This window comes from Rhinatrema bivittatum, chromosome 3, assembly GCF_901001135.1.
Source record: "Rhinatrema bivittatum chromosome 3, aRhiBiv1.1, whole genome shotgun sequence".
NCBI lineage: Eukaryota > Metazoa > Chordata > Amphibia > Gymnophiona > Rhinatrematidae > Rhinatrema > Rhinatrema bivittatum.
The window spans coordinates 73,774,223-73,794,894 of record NC_042617.1 but is presented as its reverse complement, the minus strand read 5'-3'; the positions used below and the strand labels follow the sequence as shown (position 1 = coordinate 73,794,894).

At 46.1% G+C, this 20,672-nt stretch overlaps 1 protein-coding gene across 2 annotated transcripts in view; it reads right to left on the bottom strand.

Annotated features, from left to right (window-relative positions):
* TTC7A (tetratricopeptide repeat domain 7A) overlaps positions 1 to 20,672 on the bottom strand; it is a 523,501-nt gene that overhangs the window by 149,211 nt on the left and 353,618 nt on the right. For both annotated transcript variants that reach the window (XM_029593372.1, XM_029593373.1), the window contains one exon: positions 17,788 to 17,885. In XM_029593372.1, the coding sequence (XP_029449232.1) occupies positions 17,788 to 17,885 (98 nt within the window). The remainder of the gene's footprint in view (positions 1 to 17,787; positions 17,886 to 20,672) is intronic.

Sequence of the window (20,672 nt, the reverse complement as noted above, 5' to 3'; positions counted from 1 at the left end):
TGATATTGTGCTTCCTAGATGGACCACAGCCCATCTACATGAGTACCCCCACCTCAGGTTGGACATATCTGTGTTAAGGACAATTTGGGTGGGGGGAATTTGGAAAGGTATTCCTTGCTCCAAATTTGAGAGAACCCGCCACCAGGACAGAGTGATGCAGATGCGAGCCTAGAGGTTCTGCGTGTCCTGGCACTATTGCGACCTCAAGATCCATTGGGCTCTGTGCATGTGTAAACATGTCAAGGGAGTAACATAAACGGTTGCGGCCCAACAGCCTCAACATGTCCCGAGCTGATACCTGCTGGCTCTGTTGAATCCCCTCCACTATGGGCGCCAAGATGAGTGCCCTGGGAGAAAGGCTTTTGCTTGAGCCATGTCTAGCAGGGCTCCTATGAAGTCCAATGGAGGTGACAGGCTGACATGTGATTTTGGGTAATTGATGACGAACCCTGGTGACTCCAACACCTGGATGGGCAAGTGCAAGGACCGCTTCGTATCTGCTCGAGAGGTGCTCTTGACCAGCCAATCATCCAAATAGGGGAAAACATGCACTCCCAGTCTGCAGAAGTGCACTCCCATCATGGCCAGGCATTTTGTGAAGACACGTGGGGCCAACGTTAACCCAAACAGCAACATTTTGTACTGGAAGTTCTGTTCTCCCAGCACAAATCTGAGAAATTTCCTGTGACTTGGGAAGATCTCAATGTGGCTATACGTGTCTTTTAAATCAAGGAATCATAGCCAGTCCCCTTTTTGTAAGAGAGAAATCAGTGTGCCAGGGAATCCATCTTGAACTTTTCACTTTTTAGAAACCTGTTCAAGGCCCTCTGGACTAGGATGGGATGGAGACCTCCTGTTCTCTGGAATCAGGAAGTACTAGGAGTAGAATTCCTGCCCTCTTTGCTTTGGTGGGACAGGTTCGACCACTCTGGCTGTTGAGGGCGGAGAGCTCCATTATCAGTACCTCCTGATTCATTATTGACCTCCAAGACGGGCACAGAGGGTGATTTGGTGGGACACCCAATAGGTTTAATTGGTACCCTTGACGGACGATGGACAGAACCCACTTGTATGAGGTTATACTGGACCACCAATTCGCAAAGAACCGTAGCCTGCCCTCAATAGGGGGGGTCCAGCATTTTGGTACGGGCGGCTGGCTTATGCTTCCTGCAATCTAGTCAAAACCCCATCCCTGGTTTTGGCTGGGGTGCCAGTTCGGGCTTGGGAGCTTGCTTCTGCCTGGGACGGCTGCAAGAGCTTACCCTCTGTGAACGGGAGCGAGGGGCTGGAGGATAATACTTCCTCTGGCAGTAGAAAGACCATCTCTTACCCAGCCTTTCAGACCTCCTGGCTGAGGAGGGCAGGTCTGACGGGCTGGTAGAGAGATGTTGGAGAGTCTCATGATGATCCCACAGTTGGGCCACCACGTCCCTCACCTTGTCTCTGAAGAGATTCTCTCCTATGCACAGCAGGTCAGCGAGTCTTTCCTGCACCGATGTCTGCTGCAGAGACTCTTGCTGCCATTTCGAAAACATTGTAGGTGAAGCACACCTCGTGTTTTCCACATTCCAGGCCCTGATGCACCAGCGACAGAATTGGCCCATTTAGAGCTGGTAGGAGGAAATGCAGGCAATGAGCCGAAAGACTTTCCTCCCAAGAGTATCCGGCTCTGTGATCCTTCCCCAGGTGTGCTGAGGCATGGGTCTGAGAGTGCTTGGCCCTCTAGAGAGTGGATTCAACCACCACCAATTGGTGTGCCAGCTGACGCCTTTCGAATCCGGTAGTCTGTTGGACGAGGCAAACCCTGTCTGCCTTCCTAGTCACAGGAGGAACCGTATGGAGGTGCTCCCAAATCCTCTACAGCAACTCCTTAAAGATCTTGTGTAGTGGGACCACCACAATCTCTTTTGGAGCCTCCACAAACTGGAGGATTTCCAGCATTTTATGCCTGGCATCCTTCTCTGTCATCAGCTGAAACAGGACGGCTTCCACCATCACCCGTACAAATCCTGCAAAGGTGAGGTCCTCAGGCAGGTCCTCAGGCCCTTCGTTCTTCTGGAGGAGATGGTTCTGAGGGGAGACCCTCCGAGTCCTCTGAAGAGGATTCCGCAGTGTCCTCCCAGGGGTCATAAGGGGCCTCATCCTCACTGAAATTCACAGGGGATGGGGCTTGAGTGCTCGGCCTTCATCCAGAGGTCTAGGCACCGGTGGCACTGGTGCCATCCCCGACAAAGCTGGATGAGGGCTGCAAGCTACAGTGGTACTGCTAGTCTCAGTGGAGCTTCCTTAGAGGAGGAACCAGCAATGAGCACTATATCAGATGGGGGAAGCATCGGTGCCCCTCCTGGCATCAATGGGCTCCTGGGAACCAGCACCAGTTGGGTCAGTAACACACCGATGAGCACATTGGGATGCTACAGTAGCTTTTACAGCAGGGAAAGCATGGGCACCAGTACCATCGGTGCCGCCGGCTTGATACCCCACAGTGCCTGATTGACCGCCAGCTGGACTCTGCGCTCCATCTGCTCCTCAAAAGTTGCTGATGCCAAAACAGACTGGAAGGCAGAAGGGGTGGCCAGATCTTCCTCAGATCCCCGAGATGGATCACCAACTGATACCAGGACCGGTGAAGACCGTAACGGATCCCCGGCATCGATGGCAAGTGCCAAGGGGTTGCTTTGGGGCATCACGGCAAGTGCCAGTGTGAACCCGAGCCCGGCACTGTGCATCAAAGGAAAACCGGTGGCAATGCTTCTTCGGCTTCCCTCTATGCTCGGCCCAGTCTTTTCCCAGTGCCGAGATCAAAATGATGAACCTGATGTCTTCGACCTGGAAGAGACTGACAGGGGCCGGTCCCTTGCGCCCCTATCCACTGACGGCATCGATGGAGCGGAAGGCCCCAGCAATTTCAATGGCTTGGTGTCCATCGGTGCGGCTCAGTGGCCCTTTGGCATCAATGCCACAGATGCCAATGGCTCTGACTTTCTCACCCCAAAGAGCTTCTCCATCTTGTTGAGATGAGTGAGACGTCTCTTTGGGCTCATTTGGTCACATAGGCAGAACCTTTGGACATCGTGCGACACCCCCAGGCAGAGGATACACACGTTGTGTGGGTCGGTGATGGACATTGTCCTTGGGCACTGAGGGCATCAACAAAACCCCGACGAGGCCATTGCGATCCAAACAGAGCAGGGCAAAAATTAAAGCAGAGATGGTGGGACGATCAACGCTGGCGGGCACTGAGGTACCACCACCACGGGGGGGGGGGGGGGGGGGGTGAAAGCAAAAGAAAACTTACTGAACCACTGAAAAACCTCACTGAGACACTACAGGGAACCTGAGAGGGACCCGCACTGAAAAAGATGTGAAAAATCCCGAAAACTATTGGTGGAAATGTTTTCCAAGGAAGTTTTTAGAAAAAAATCATGAGCTCAAGTAACTGTGAGGCAAAAGCTCTGCAGAAAAAGAGAGAATGAAGAGGGACCCCACGTGGGCGCGTGGTATAGGGCATGCTGGGCATGCTCAGTATACCTAGTCAAATTTCTAGAAACTTTGACATAAGTTTTCCATGCTGGGCGCCATCCGATGATGTCACCCATGTGTGAGGACTACCATCCTGCTTGTCCTAGGAGAATTCAGCAATAACCCACATAAGAGAGTTGGCAAATATGAGCATAAGTTGCACCAATTTTCAAGGTGAATTTATGCATGTAAGTTTGATTTGAAAATTATCCACATATAATCTGAACGCAGAAATGTTTTGGGAATATTTACTTGTATGTGAGTAAATATTCCCAAAACATTTCTGCGTTCAAATTATATGTGGATAATTTTCAAATCAAACATACATGCACAAGTTCACTTTGAAATCTGCTCCTCGAGCATACAGTTCCAAACTGGCTTCCTTTCCCTATCACAGGCAGCTCATTCTAGAGATTACATTCAAACTGTTACATGGTGATTTTTACATGTTCACTGGCAGATTCATGTATAAACAGGTATGTTCCTAGGCAGATATTAAGATCTGCTGCTCTGAATTTGACAACTATTTCTTCTGTTCATTAGTGTAGGATGCAATATACATGGAAAAGGGCTTTTTCTTAGATAGCCTCATTTTTATAGAATAGTCTGCCTGCCGAGTTGCATGCAGAGGAGGATGTAAAAGTATTCCAGAAGGGGATAAAGACTTTATTTTTTAAAGCTGCATTTAATTGGTTTATACAGCATATATAGTAATTTTATGTTTTATGTATTTTATATGTTTAATTCAAATTAAATATTTGTTTGTTTGTTTTTTTGTTTGCATTTTATTATGACAGTATTTTGTGCCCAGCACATACCTTGGAAATTGTGGGATATAAGAAAAGCTAAATAAATGACTAAACTGTCTCTGCTAAGCCTGCTTTGCTTTCTCTATTGGGAGAACACAAAATCTACAAGTGTTTACCCTGTAGCAATGCAATTTATCAAAGCATGGGATCTGTACAAATAACTGCAGATTTAACGTTTGCCAGGAATAATCATGTCACACTATATAGACAAGTTTGCTTACCTGTAAACAGGGTTCTCCATATACAGCAGGATGAATTAGCTATGAATCATGGGTGATGTCATCCATTGGCACAGAATAGACCCATCTCTCATTGTTTAGTAAAAATGATACTCGGCATGCATGTGCTTCCTTGTGAGCCCCCTAATCTCTTTTTGTCTGCGCTACCTCACAGATATATACCCTCTCTCTCTTTTTGAGATTGTTTATCTCAATTTTACTGCCTGGTTGCAGTTTGTTGTCTCTACTCACTGTTTCAGCAGCCCCTCAACAGTACCTTTAAGTGCTATCCAACAAATAAAAGGAAAAATAAATTACTTTTTACAACTTTAAAGATGTAGAAGGGAAATTCAAAGGATAAGAAGCCTGTCATTAGCAGCTTCAAGTATGCATTTGTAGCTGCTAGATGTCTATCACTGATTCCCACCATGCGTGCTACAAGTGTCTGGGCCTGGATCATGATATGCTGAATTACTATAATTGGAGCTGCACATCTCCCAGCCTAGGGCATGGAAAATGTGAGATCTCAGAAGAGCATTTAAGGGCGAGCACTGGCACAACATGGGAATCGGAGCTGCTCAACTTCCCAGAGTGGGAGCAGGATTCCTCATTCCCTACTTCCTGCTCGGTTAAGATGGCTCTGCACCTCCCTCCTCCTGTGGCGCTGGCTCCCAAATCCATCTCAGATTAGGGGCTGAGCAAGGCAAAAAGGCTTTCAGTACTTGAAGAGGTGTAGAGCAAGGTGCCTAAGCAAGGTTTATCTCCAGGTTAGGCTCCATCAGAGCCGAAGAAGCATAAGTTAGCATCCAGGCAGGGCCTAGTAGCTGCGAGTCTCATATTTGGAGTCACATCGGCACAAGTATCATCTTTCTTCATGGCATAGAAAGTACCTATTGTGCCAACACACATTTTCTACCCAGACCCCAGCCCTGCCAGAGAGACATCTGTGGCACTCCAAGGTGCCTTTGATGTACATGACATGGAGATTCACAATGGCGTCATCTCAGAGGACCTCAGCTGAGGGCCTGGAACGGAAGAAGGTCCTAAGCCCAGCTTCATTGATGAGGATTGTTTCTGATCCAACAGTGGCAATGATGGTGTCAGCCACAAGTCATGGTTAAATCAACCCTGCTTTTCAATGGAGAGCATTTGGGACCCCACTCTCAAAGTTTTTCATTTTGATTCTACACACTTTCTTCGTCCAGTTGATTACTACTAATTCTGTGCAGACTATCAGACAGACCAGGCCAATTCTCAAATATGCAGGTTCTACTAGTTCTAAGCAGCCTGCCAGACAGACCTGGCTGCGGTCCATCACCTAATTTATAGTCTGCTAGACCAAACCCACTACCATTCTTTTTTCTTGTCACCCTTACTCTCAAGCTGTAATCTACTGGTACCAACCCGATTAGCCCCATGGCCTGCAGTGTTGTTAGGTTGTGTAATAGCTATCTCATTCACTTTTTGCCACTGAGGATCTTCTGTGATTATCCCATGCCTTCTTGAAATCTGTTACTGTTTTAGCCTCTACCACCCATATCAGGAGGACATTCCCTGCATCCATCACCATTTCTGTTAAAAAATATTTATTGATACTGCTTCTGAGCCTACCTACTTGGAGCCTCATATCATGACCCCTTGTACTCTAATTTCCTTTCCTTTGAAAACAGTTTTATTTCTTGTGCACTAATTGTACTTTTCAGGCATGTGACTGTTCCAATCATATATCCTCTTTCTTGCCTTTCCAATATTTAGATACTTTAATTTCATCTTACAGGGTTTTTGGTGCATGCCCCATACCATTTTGGTAGCTCTCATCTGAACCACCTTCATTCTGCCTATAATCTTTTGGAGGTACAGCTTATGGAACCGAACACAATACTCCAGGGGAAGTCTCACCAATGACCTATACAATGGCATAATTGCTTCCTTTTCTTCTATGAGTTCTGCCTCTCCCTACAAACCTACCATCCCTCCAGCTCTGGTCACTGTCTTGTAACACTATTTTGCTACCATGAACTCATTCAGGTCGAGACAGTAAAGCACGCTCAGCTGAGCGCACTGTATAACACACAGTTGGATGTGTGCTTTGGACGCATGTCCATAACCCCTTATACCATAAGGGGTTTAGCAAATCCAAAACACATGACCAACACCCCCCCACCCGAAACTAATAGCGCTCATCACATGCAAATGTATGTTGATGAGGCTATTAGCTATTCTCCCCAAATAAAAAAGAAATGTGCACCCAATCCGTACATTTGTATGCTCAGAAAGTAACGCCAGCCCAGAGCAGTCATTAATTTCTGAGTGGCCCAAAAATGTGTACAGAAAAGCAGAAAATACTGCTTTTCTGTACATCCTCCAACTTAATATTGTGGCAATATTAAGTTGGAGGAACCAAAAAATTAAAAAAAATTAAATAAAAAGGTTAAAAAAAAGTGCCAGTAGTCAGGAGGAGGAAAAGGGATGCTCAATTAACGAGCGTCCATTTTCCTAAGCCATGGCCGTGCACAGGTTAGGAAAACGGACGGTCGTAAAATTGAGCATCCGTTTTCCTAAACCTCTGACAGCCACCTCTCTTGGGGGCTGCCAAGGAGACGCTAGGGGTGCCCAATTGTCCCTAGCACCTTTTAGCGCGGCCCCTCATTTAAATATTCTATTATGCGCTCGGGAGAAGTGCCTCGACGCGCGTTAGGAAAGCGGGCAGTCAACACTGAGCACACGTTTTCCGCGCGACATTACTGTATGGGCCTGCCTGTAAACAATCTCTCCGAACCTTCTAGCAAGCAGATTTTCATCTTATTTATATTTATCTCATGTGTTTTCACCGGAGAGTTCCATTCAGGTACAAAAGGTATTGGAACATCACGTGGTTCCACTGCCTGTAAACACGCAGACTGGGAGAACTGTAATTATAATCAATCACCTTTTTCCTTCCCAGTAACATTCTCTTTTGTAGGACGGGGCTTCCCAAACCTTTCCTAGGGTCCCCACAGCCAGGCGGGTTTTCAGGATAGCCACGATATGCATGAGATAAATCTGCATAGACTGCGTCTTCACGAGATGCAAATGTATCTCATGCATATTCACTGTGGATATCCTCAAAACCCGACTGGCAATGGGGTCCCCAGGTTTGGGAAGCCCTGCTGTAGGAGGCTGAGTGTGAGTTTATACTGTAGTAGATTCATGATGGAGACCAGAGGGTGCTAAAAATCAAACATATAACTGCAGTTCTTTCCCAACGATCCTATGTAATGGCAGCGCTCCATGTTATTCATTCTGTGACATGCTAACAAGTTAACATAAATTTAGTGCACTTTTCTGTCCAAGATCCATAACTATGCACAGGCCGGGAAGAGGAAAAGCAGAAGAGCTGACTTCACAATCATGGGTTTAATACTGATCAGTAGCTGTGGCAATAGCAGTTGCCCCAAATAGTAATATCCTTTAATAGGTTTTAAACTGCTGATCTTAAATAGTGCAGGGAAGGTACAGTATGACTATGACCCCGCCCTCCCCAAAAGGCTTAAAGATCTGTCTCTCAGAGAATTCTGGATGTTTGAGACAAGTCTGGATAACAACTGAAATATTAATCATGCCATGGGAAACATTTGTCCTGTCCCTGTACTATCAATCGCTATATCCTTTCTTTTGAGCTATTCCTTTTCAAAGGCATACATGATGCAAATTAAATGGTTAGTACTGTACCACTCATATATAATGCATCAAATTCACATTATTTAGAAGTCTCATTACTTCAAAAGCCATTGCTGGTTCCTTATTTTAGATGTGATGTAAAAAGGTATTTTAATTTTACTATCGAAAATCAATTCTAAAATATTTATGTTCTTTACAGCTAATTCAGGAGCCAACTTACCAAAAGCATGTTATTAATGCATGCTATTGAAGCTTGTATAATGCAATATTCACTAAAGGACATAAAGCCTTTACCTACCGAATTAAAAGCAGTTTTATGGTGGCTTGTTATGCTAGTCCTAATCGGGCCCAAGATCCACCTGCGCTAGCACTCTCCTGCATTCCCGAATAAAAAGTCCCAGCCCTTCATTGCCCCCATCTCTCCCATAGTGAAATCCCAGACCCTTTGCAGCCTCCTACCCCTCATTCCCTACTCCCCTCAAAGGAGGAGACCGGGTAACTGCTGAGTGATAACAGGGTCCAGGCCACCATTAGCAGATAGTCTACTGCATTATGTTTACCTCCAGCAGAATGGAGGCACATTTGCATGGCTGGAGTGAGCCATTTTGCTAAAGCTCAAGGTGTCCAAACTATTGCTTGTCTTATGGTAAGAGGATCCTGGTGGGTTGGGCCTCAGCTAGGATGGGTTTGGCTGTCACCCGGGGCTAGCTCAGCCCTGGAAAGACAGCAGTCTGGTTGACCTTGCTATGGCTAATCTCAGTACTGTACATATCCACAGAGCGATTCAACAAAGCTCTTGGGCCTACCCACAATGCGGTTATATCAAACTGGACCTAACCAGGTCTGAACTGATGCTTCTAGAAACTACTGCACAAGAAAGAAGTGCTTAGACTCACTGGCTCCTGTCAAACAGGCCGATGTAATAACCGCGTAAAAAGCGTGCATCCAAATTGGGCGCATGTTTTTTTGAACGTGTGCACATCCACCTGTCCTGGGCACTCAAAGCAATAGACAAATGAGCTGCCGCGGTAAAAGGGATGCACGATAGGTAATTTGTGCTTCCCTAGCACTCTGCATCAGGCACCAAGGAGAAGTGGCTGTGTGTCTAGAACAGCCTGGCCAGAGCTCCCTTCCCACTACCGGCAGGGCTGTTCCTGTCAGTGAAAGGACCAATCCTCTTTCAGGACAGCCTTCTGAAAGGGGATTGGTCATTGACACGTGACAGTGAATGGACCAATCGGCAGGAAGTGAAGGAGTGAATAAATTAATATCAAGTGCCCAAATCTTAATATTAATGTATTCACTCCTTCACTCACTGCCAGCAGGGGCTCCTATTAGGCCAGACCTTGGGGATGCTGCTTTCTATGGTTCCCCTATGAGGATCCACAGAAAGCAGGATTTTGTTTTTTATTAAGCCCTTGAGTGGGATATAATTCTGCTTTCTGTGGTTCCTACTATTTGAATACTAATAGGAGAAATCACAGAAAGTAGAATTTTTTTGGTTTTTTTTTCATCAGCCCTTGAGCGGACAGGTGTTAAATTTTGCAGGTGCCGTTGCCGTGTAGACAGGCGTTAAAATGGGCACCGTGGCCACACGGCAATTTTTTGCATGGAGGGGGGGGGGGTGATAGCTAATAGCCTCCTCAACATGAACTGACATGTGATGAGCGCTACTAGCTACGCGCTGGTTTGGACGTGTTTATCCCCTTATTGCATGAGGGGTTTTAGACAGAGGTCCAAAACACACATAAAGCCGTGCATCAGCCTGTTAGTGGGAGGAAATGGCTTATTTGATAAGACACCGGCCAGTTTATAAAGGAACCGCCTATATGCTAAAGGGCATAAACCAGAAACAAAGGGACACAAAATAAGCCGATTACAGGCCTTTGCCTAACAAAAGCTAAAACCATCAAGAACAATCACTAAACAAGAAGGCAGATATTTACTTGAATTACATGCTTTGGGCTTTTTAAGGCTAGCTAATTTGGAAAAGAGATCCTACCTCATCTCATTCCTTTTTCTCCTGATTACATCAAAGAGCCATCTCAGATTGCTAAAAGGGGCATTCACATACAGACACACAGACAGACTCATCTCAGACTCTCCCATCACACCTTCCCCCTTTCTCTATATCAGCTGCACTGTTCTTTGTAATATAAACTTGCTACAAGCTTATATCTCATATAAAATATTCTTATTATAAGAATTACTGCCTTTGTGTCTATAGGCTACTATCCACTGTCCTGGGAAAGTGAACTCAGGACCTGCATTTACATTACTAATATTAATATTATATTTGTGGCCCACAGATTAAGCTAAATAGTAAAAAGAACCAACAGACAAATGTTGAGAACCACAATTATATTTATTTATTTATTTATTTATTTATTTAATGTCTCTTATATACCGATGTCCGTTTGCACATCGCATCGGTTCACAGTAAAACATGAACTTTATGGGCGAAGCCCTTACAAGGAACAGATAAATACAGTTAACTTTAGGGCATAGCCCTTAACAAAAACCAAGGAAGAAATACATTGGAGGGGGGTATTGATTTACATACTATAACCTATATATATGTATATATATATATATATATAAATAACTATAAACATAATATTATAACATTTCAAGGTACCAAAATCAGAGGCATTTCGTAATCCAATATTCAGGCCGAGTTCACAAGTGTGGATTGGGGTTATCCATTTCGGAAGGAGTTTATGTGATGGGGGGTGACGTAGGGTAGGCTTGCTGGAAGAGCCAGGTCTTTAGTTTTTTTTTGAAAGTGGGTGTATATGACTCCATGCGGATGTCATGAGGTAAGGAGTTCCAGATAGTGGGACCAGCTAGAGAGAAGGCTCTGCTTATGGTGGAGGAGAGTTTGAAAGCTTTAATGGGTTGGGAACGTAGGGTTCCTAGGAGAGCTGTGCGGGTGGGTCTGTTGGAGGTGCGAGGGGTGAGTGGAGGGTTGATCCAATTGAGATTGGAGTGTAGCAGACTTTTGTGGATGATGGAGAGTGCCTTATAAAGAATTCGGGAGTGTATAGGGAGCCAGTGTAGAGAGATGAGTATGGGGGTGATATGGTCCTTCTTTTTGGAGTTTGATAGAATACGAGCGGCAGCATTTTGTAAAAGTTGTAAAGGCTTGGTGTGTGAAGCGGGGATGCCAAGGAGAAGTGCGTTACAATAGTCTATTTTGGATAGAATAATAGACTGAAGTACAGTACGGAAATCCATGAAATGGAGAAGAGGTCTGAGTTTTTTTATTGTTTGAAGCTTATAATAACATTCCTTAATGATAGAGTTAATGAATGATTTACAAGTCAGGTGATTATCTATAAGTACACCTAAATTGCGAACCTGTGTGGGGAAAGAGGAGGATGAGTGTGTAGGTGGAATGTCTGGAAGAGGTTGCTTGTTAGATATGATTAAAAGTTCAGTTTTTTTGGGATTTAAAGCTAGATGCATGTCATTAAGAAGTTGGGTGATGGAGGAAAGGCAGGATTCCCAGTTATGTAGGGCAGTTTGGAGGGAGTCGGAAAATGGGAAAATGATTTGCACATCGTCAGCATAAATGAAATGCTTGATGTGCAGGTTGGTGAGCAGGGTGGTGAGAGGAAGCATGTATATATTGAAGAGGGTAGAAGAGAGGGAGGAGCCTTGGGGAACACCCTGAGGCAGACTAATGGGGTCAGATTCTTTATTATCCACAAAGACAGTGAAGAAGCGATTTTGGAGATATGATTGTATCCAGGAGAGGGCATTGCCGGAGATCCCAATACTCCTGAGGATGTTGAGGAGGACATCGTGGTTGACTGTGTCGAACGCAGCCGAGATGTCAAGCATGGCAACCAGATAAGAGGAACCTGAGTCAGTCCCTCTGATGAGAGTATCATGAAGGGAGAGCAGTAAGGTTTCAGTACTGAGATGTTTCCTGAAACCATGTAGTGTGGGAGGGAGGATATTGTTTAGTTCAAGGTGATCAGAAAGACGAGAGTTGACTAGTTTCTCGAGGATTTTAGCTAGGAAGGGGAGGTTAGAAACAGGTCTGTAGTTAGACAAGGTAGCGGGGTCGAGATTGGGTTTTTTGAGTAGTGGTTTCACTACTGCTTGTTTTAGGAAATTTGGGACTGAGCCATGTTCTAGTGAGCAGTTCAGGATATTCGATAGAGGTTTGGCAATTACTTTGGGTATTGAAAGCAGGAGTTTCAATTAATTTAGTTTATGAGACCATCATAGAAATATAGAACTTGCAATAGATGATTAAAAGTTTGAGCTGCATTACATTTAAGTGGTAGGTGCAAGACATTTGCACTGTATAACTGCTTTTAAGTGATCTATTGCAAGTTCTATATTTCTATGATGGTCTCATAAATATAATTGTGGTTTTCCACATTTGTCTGTTGGTTCTTTTTGCTATTTGTGATTTACCACCATGGAATATTAGAGTTGCACTTTTTCTTTTTCCACAGATTAATCCAGCAGCATTGATTTGAATATGGTAAGCTGCCACAATAACATCCAAGAATGGATGGATGTCAAGCAGTGCAGAGGCAGAGGGTTTGAGCTACTAGCCTCAGGGATCACAATATCTGGTGAAAGCTGTCCCTGCACAAGCGGTGATCCAGAGTTGACTAATTGGGCAAGGAGAGGCTAGTTACATCAGTAGTCCTGGGACTGGGTGACCTGCCTGAGTCGAATGCTAAGTTTATATATATCTGTGGGGCCCAAGAATGGGAAGCAATTCCTGGCCTATTTGGATGGCTTGATTTAGCATTATTATATTTTATAGAGCTTGGTTAATATGCACAGCTTATACTTAGTAAATACTGGTGAGCCAATATAGGGATATAACAAGTGATTACTCTTTCTATGAGAAGGACAGGCTTATACGTGCATGCATGAAGCTGGACAGAGCTAGTACTGACACATTTTGTACCTTTTGAGACTGAATGCACTCCTTCAAGCTCGCTACCTCGAATACTGCCGTTTGCTGTATGCTGGCTTGCACCCTTCCATGTAATTCCTTAAGTGACCAGAATCCATGTCTTTTGCTCTAGATTGCTACTCATCACTGGTGGTGCCCATCAATCAGAGGAAAAGGGGTGGGCCAAGGTTAGCAGGCAGGTAAGCAAGTCCTCATGCATGATAAAGTTATGTCGATTGTGCAGACTTGGACAGACCATATGGCTCCCACTGGACTGGACTTAGTACCAGGTTTCCACAGAAGGCCCTGAGTGGGTATAGGGTTCCCACCTATGACAGTTACAGCTTCTAGTTGGTCAGGAGAGGATTGGGCAAGCTTGTTACATGGGCAACTCAGTCCTCGTGACAGGAGAACTCGAGCCTGGGGGAGGTTGGATGTGGTGTTAGATGTGCCCAAATTAATTCTAATGAGGAAGGAGGGAGGGACCTGACCACTGCTGGAGCATCAACTGAGGACTTCCATGGCATAACTGAGATCTGTCTGCAATCTGGGCTGCCTGGGCCCCTGTGTGGCGGCTCACCAGAGACCCCTGGTATGGTGGTGAAATCATACAGCATTGACAGAAGACTTCTTGGGCATAACGGAGATCTGTTTGTCATCTGAGTTGGGTTGGCCTCAATGTGGTAGAAGACCGGTGACCACCGGTGCACTCAGGCTTTGGTCTAGTGGACTGGTGGCCTTGCCTGAATGAGGCAGGCTGCCCAAGAGCATCTAGTCACTACTTGACTCCCACAGAGGACTGCGGCCTTACTTGCGCAAGGTGGGCCAATGACTCTAGAGGTTTATTATCCTGCGTGTACCCTTTAACTTGGCTCCTCCCTTCTCCCCCCCCCTTCACTTTTTACTAAGGGGGATGCTGGGAATAAGCATATATAATATAGATAGGAAGGTATATACAATAGATTCCTCTCATGTCATTAATAAATTAGCAGCCTTATATACATTACATATATATATTTCCACTTGATCAGTGTTCATATACTGATTGTGTACTGTGTCACTGTGACAGGGAACAAGGGTGAGCCCGGGCTGGTCATGGCTGCCCCCTGTCACTGGAAATTTATCCCATAAGGACTACAGAAGGACAGGACTTTGGAACAAAAAGAGAGACAAACAGGCATACGCCAAAGAGCTTACAATTAAGAAAACAATTGTGGTGAACAAGATGTATACAAAAAGGGAGAAGCCAAAAACTGAGAGATTCATGAAAGTTTCAGCAATAAAAAAAGAGAGAAACCCCCGGTAAGGAAGTGCACAAAACACAGGAGTGGAATTTGAGAGAGGAAAGAGAGGGCTTGGCAAACAGAGAAGGGGAGAATTTCCATTAGCAGTCAATGGCCTGCCCTAGTTAAAACTTCATTTTTTTCTATTGTCCACTAACACCCTGAAATGAGTCATAAACTGCCAGTAAATGTCTCTGCTCATCAGGGATTATGCCTGCCTTCACTGACATAATGAAAGAATCAATTTAAATTAGTGCAAACCAATACAAAAAGTAGATTTCTACCAATACTGCATTACTGAATGAGTTCTGAGTCTACAATGATGATTTTACTTAATACAACTACAAGTTGTTAATAAACCAGAATCAGGTTTTAAAATTGCAGAACAAAATCCCTTTGGACCAGTCCTGTACTAGTACACAGAATTATTTTTGATTCTGTAAGTCAACAATGGCATACCTACTTCTTTGTTTTTTGGGTTTTTTTTAGAGCAAAGGTTCCCAACCTTTTCGAGTGTGGGGATCCCTTTTCAACATTCAAAAGTTTTAGGGACCCCCATTCTGTCCCCACCAATCTTGCTCCCTTCCTCCTCCTCCACCAGTCTCTCTCTCATCCTAATCCCTCCCCATCAGTCCCTCTCCCCACAAGTTTTTCTCCCATCCCCACCTTCCTCAGACTCTCTCCCAGCCCCTTTCTGCATGTCTCTCCCTCCCAACTCTGGTCCAGCCCTACCCTACCTGCATTTCAGCTCAATACTCTCCTCACCCATCGCTCTGTCTCATCCAGGCACATCTTTACTAGTCTTTCCCCCAGCTCCCACCCCACCAGTCTCTCTCTCTCTCTGGCCTCTCACTACCAGTCTCTATTCTCAGCCCTTCCCCACTATTTTCCTCTCTACTTCAATCCTTACCACCAATCTCTCTCTCCCCCCACTTCTGCCAGCCTCATGCCAGTCTCTCTCCCCAAGCCTTCCCCATCAGTCACTCTCACTCTCATCTCTTCCTGCTGCCCTTCCCAAGAGCCTTCCCTCCTGCCCTCTCCCTCTGTGATCCCTTTCACTGTTCTTCTCTCTCCTACCGTTCCCCCCATGGTCCCTTCCTGAATGCATGCTTTTCTGCACTGCTTGCCCCATCCTTAACCCCTTTCCTGAGTGGCTTTCCTCTTGCCATTCACTCTCTGCAGCTCCTTCCCTGGTCCCTCCTAGCCTACTCGCATGAACCCTTCCCGAGTGCCTTCTCTCCTGTCCTACTTCCAACCACCCATGACCCCTTTCCTGAGAGCCTTCTCACTTGCCATCTCCCCTCTGCAGCACCTCCTCCTGTCGCCTCCTTCCTGTCCGATTTCCCCCCACCTTTGACGCCTTCCTAAGTGTCTTTTGTCCTCCTCCTCACCTCTGTGTCCTTTTCCCTCGCTCTCTCCCTCCTGGACCCTTTCTGGGTACTCTGCCTCCTGCTGTCCTCCCCCTTCATGGCTCCTTCCTGAGCACTCTCCCTCCCTGCACTTCTTCCTGGGTACTGCCCTCCCCATGGCCCTTCCCTAGTGACTTCTCTCGTGCCCTGCTTTCATAGCAGCTTCTCATCAGGCCGATGCAATATCGGCGCACATTAAAGGAGCGCTCATGATGAAGCGCCTGCCCCCTTAACACACGCCGATTCATCTCTCCGGGGCGCCCAATGCAAATGCAAATGGACTGCCACAGTAAAAAGGAGGCGCTAGGGGAAATTGCACACCCGTAGAGCCTCCTCAGCAGCAGGCGACCCGGGATAGGTGGATGTCAGCAGGTTAGAAAAACAGACGCTCAATTTTAGAGCCTCCGTTTTCCTAACGCTCATTAATTGGGTGTCCCTTTTCCTAACCTGATCACTGGCATCCTTTTTTTTTTTTAATTTTTTTTCAGGACATAATATTTTCTGCTTTTCTGTACATTTTATGGGCTCCTCCAAAATTAACGCCTGCTCCGGGCAGGTGTTAATTTTGTTGAGTAAAAATGTGCACCTCGGGTGCACATTTTGTTTTTGCATGGGGGGGGGGGGGAATAGATAATAGTCTCATCAACATGCATTTGCATGTGATGAGTGCTATTACCTACGCGCGCGATTGGATGCACTAACTCCCGTTTTGCATCGGGGGATATGGACGTGTGTCCAATCACGGGTTGAATCGTGTGCTGCAGCCAGTGCATGGTATTGCATCGGCCTGCAAGTGCTCTCCCTCGCCTCTTCCTGAGTGATGAACCCCCATGGTTTCCTAGTAAGTGCTCTCCCTCCTGTCCTCTTCTCCCTATGGGTCTTCACCCCTTCTCGAGTGCTTGTTTTACTGTCCCCACCCCTCAGTACTGGCTTCTAAATGGCCCCTTCCCCTCCCCCCATATAACTCAGTGGGGCCCCTTCCCTCCCCCCATATAACTCAGTGGTGCTTCTGTATAAGGGCAGCAAAGCATCCAAAGCACATGTAGCAGTGCTCAGAAACCCTCCTCGGGGTTATCACCCTGCTTGCCACCAGCTCTGGTCACGTGGCTGGAAATTTCCCATCCTCTTCGTGTGACTTCAGGCTCCTCATGGTGGTGATCAGCTGCACTTTTCCATACCTCTTCTCTCTGCCAATTTAGGATTTTCCTGATGGCGATCAGCCCATCTCCTCTCTGTGAAGGTTTGGACTCCTTGAGGATGATCTTTCGCTCCTCTTGGCATGGGCAATCTGGGATCAGGCAGTGGAATCAACCAGCAGCAGCCTCACAGCAAAGCTCCTCAGAGGCGGACCCCCCAGGTTGGGAACCACTGATTTAGAAGGCAATTCTCATAGTCCCTGTAGTGCTTGCAGGCCCGTGGGCACATACCTGCAAGCCTCCACAAGGAGTTTCCCTTTGAAAACTCTGTAGCAGGAGCAAAATACACAGGGTAAAGCGCATGCAGGGATTTTAGAATGAAATTCCCATGTACTTTACCAGGCCCACCACAACCCTGTCCTTGGCATCAACTTGGCCGCATGGGGGAATTGTATGCATGTTTTCATCCAAATAGAAGGGGGGAGGGGGATTTTCAAAGGGGTAGTTTCTACATGGATTTCCTGTGGAAATCCCATTGAAAATTACGCTCAAAGTTTTTTATTTCATTTAATTATTCATTCACAGTTTATTCTGTAATTCCATCCACAGCTGGGCAGGTGCCTGCAAAACATTTAAAAGATATTCCAGGAAAGGTCGTAGCTAAAGTATGAACAAGATCATTTTTCCAATGGTTCTCTGGGGACAGTTTTCTGAGACCTGAAAGGACCTTTTTAGTGTTTCAAAAGAGATGAAGCTGTCATACCAGCAAGGAAAGGAAACGTTTATGAAGGTAGTGATAATAATTAGTCTTTCTGTCTCTCACCAGTCTCAGGGTCATGGGCGTCTGGGAGTGCCAGGTGAATTCCACTGGGCTTTCTGGTCAAGGGACCTTCAGCTAAACTGCTTTCCTTTTCACAGTCACTGCAAGAAAAGAGCACTGTATGAAAGTCTAAAAATCTACAAGCCATGGACAATTACAGCCATCGGAAGGCCATTAGGTCTTTAAAACATACAGTAACCCAATCAATTTGACATTAAACCTGAAAACTAAATCTCTGCAGAGAGCGTACTATTGCTAAAGGTGCTTGGGGAACTAAAATCCTTGCTTATTTACAGGCCGATACAGTACAGTGCGCTCCACGTGGAGCGCACTGTTAACTCATCACTCGATGCGCGTTTTCCCTTACCCCTTATTCAGTAAGGGGCCGAAAACGCGCGTCCAATCCGCCGAACCTAATAGCGCCCGCAACATGCAAATGCATGTTGATGGCCCTATTAGGTATTCCCGCGCGATTCACAAAGCAAAATGTGCAGCCAAGCCGCACATTTTGCTTTCAGAAATTAGCGCCTACCCAAAGGTAGGCGCTAATTTCTTCGGGCACCGGGAAAGTGCACAGAAAAGCAGTAAAAACTGCTTTTCTGTGCACCCTCTGACTTAATATCATGGCAATATTAAATCGGAGGTCCCGAAACTTTCCAAAAGTAAAAAAAAAAAATTTGAAGTCGGCCGGCGGCTGTCGGGTTGAAAACCGGACGCTCAATTTTGCCGGCGTCCGGTTTCCGAGCCCGTGGCTGTCAGCGGGCTCGAGAACTGACGCCGGCAAAATTGAGCATCGGCTGTCAAACCCGCTGACAGCCGCCGCTCTGCTCCAAAAGGAGGCCCTAGGGATGCGCTAGTGTCCCTAGCGCCTCCTTTTGCCCGTTTTTACCGCCGGGCCTCATTTAACTAGAATTGGCCCGGAGAGCGGGCATTTGCCCGCTCTCCCGCGGTCTTTACTGAATTGGCCCGTTAGTGAACAAAATGGAAGGCAAGAATCAAGGAGCAGGGGGGATCTAGTTGCAGACTCTTCAGAACTGCTTAAACTTTGGGGTTTAAGCAGTTCTGAAGACTCTTCAGAACTGCTTAAACTTGGGGGTTTAAAAGGTGCTGAAGAAAGCACTCTTCCAATGCTCAAGTCAATCCAGGAGCATCTAAAAGTAATCCGATAAAACAGAATCTTATGCAATCTGTGCAAGAATGAAACATTGTGTGTGTGTGCCCTAGAATGCAAGGAGCCTTTGCCAATTTCTTATCTGCAGAGAAACTCAACCATAACTTGTATGTGCTTGTCATTTATTACCGACTCTGTTTTCCACAAAAAGACATCTGTGTTCAAACAATGATCAGAAGCCTCTGTCTCGCCCCCTGGTGTGGCTGAAATGCTGAAGTGCCTCCCGCTTATTTCTCATCCGGAGGAAGAGCAGAACAAAATCTGGCAGGGAGCCGAACCAACGTGCATTGGGTCGGGGTTTGGAGCATGCCCATCTCCGGTGCCCTGAGGAAGCATTTACAGAAAGCCGGGGAACACCCTGCATAGCTGTGACTTGCTTGGGTGTTTGGGTGACCCGACGGAGGGTTAAGCACTATTGAAAATTCTACAGAACTCTAACGTGAATCATGGACAGAGAGAAACATCAGCTGTCAGGCACTACATATTAAAATATGTGCTAAACACTATCAAATTACAGAGGCACTGAATGTCAGATCTATTAAAACAAAGAAATGAAGGGCAGGGTGGTTTAGTTTTATGCACGGTAAACAGACGTTAGAAATAAGAGCATTATCTCATCTCTCCTCTTTACTTGCCACAGTCACTTGGGGCTGTGCCTCTGAATCTCTTCAAAACACTGCAGAGACCTCTGCAGAGAAATAAGAAGGAATAGAAAGAGGAGGTTGTTCTCTGCCAGCATCAGTCTTAGTAAGCAGTGCTTTATGCTACTGCGGTGAAGGGCAGTGATCAGCTTGAGGTGATCCTACTGAAGAGCACAAGGCACTGGCAGACCGATGACTTCCATAGGTCCATCAGAGCCTAAGAAGGAAGCTTTCAGACTCTGCCCAACCCTGTGCAAGCTTACAAGTCTTTGTTCATTAGATCTTTTCGGTAACCCTCCCCTCCTACACCGTATATTAATAACTGGCATTCTTCTGCTACTTCCTTATGTCTTCATTCGAAACCTGAAATAGAAGAGCATGCAGCAGCAAACAGGAATCCTGGGTATAGCTCATGGCTCAGAATCCTTTACCTTTATGTATCGCCTCATGCACTAACAGGCTAATTTTAAAAGGAATGCCTGTGTGCCCATAAAAGCACGTATAAGCCCACGAGTGGAGATACGCTGCAATGTTATATCATGCGCGCAAGTACATGCCTATCATTTAAAAGCTCCCTGCTGCGTGTATGTGTGCGCGTAATCTTAACAGGTGGCTCTAGTAAATGTCCCGAGCGTATTTCCGCTAGGGCTTTAGCGGCTTTTACGTGCGGTTGCAGGCGGATTTCAAAACATGCTCACGTGAGGGAAAAACAGTTCTTTCCAATTAGTCCACCAATTTGTCCAGTTGATATCGAGATCTTCGAGATCCCTCTGGCTCTTCATCCTGTAAGCCCACTTGACCCTGAACCTTCCCACTATGATGAAAGCCCTAAAACTGGAGATCTCCAGGCTTGCTCCTCATCAGGACCAGCAGTAAAGTTACGCTGAGAACACGCGGAGGAGCGCTAAGGAAAGATTTTTTTAAATTTGGAGTTATGCGCTTAAGTCTTGGTCCTGCCCCATAACGCCCATACCCTGCCCATATCCCACCCGTTTTCTGCCCCCTTGTTCTTGACATGCGCAAGGGTACGTACTCGCATACTTTGCAGCTTCTTAAAATTTGCATTGCTTGCACAC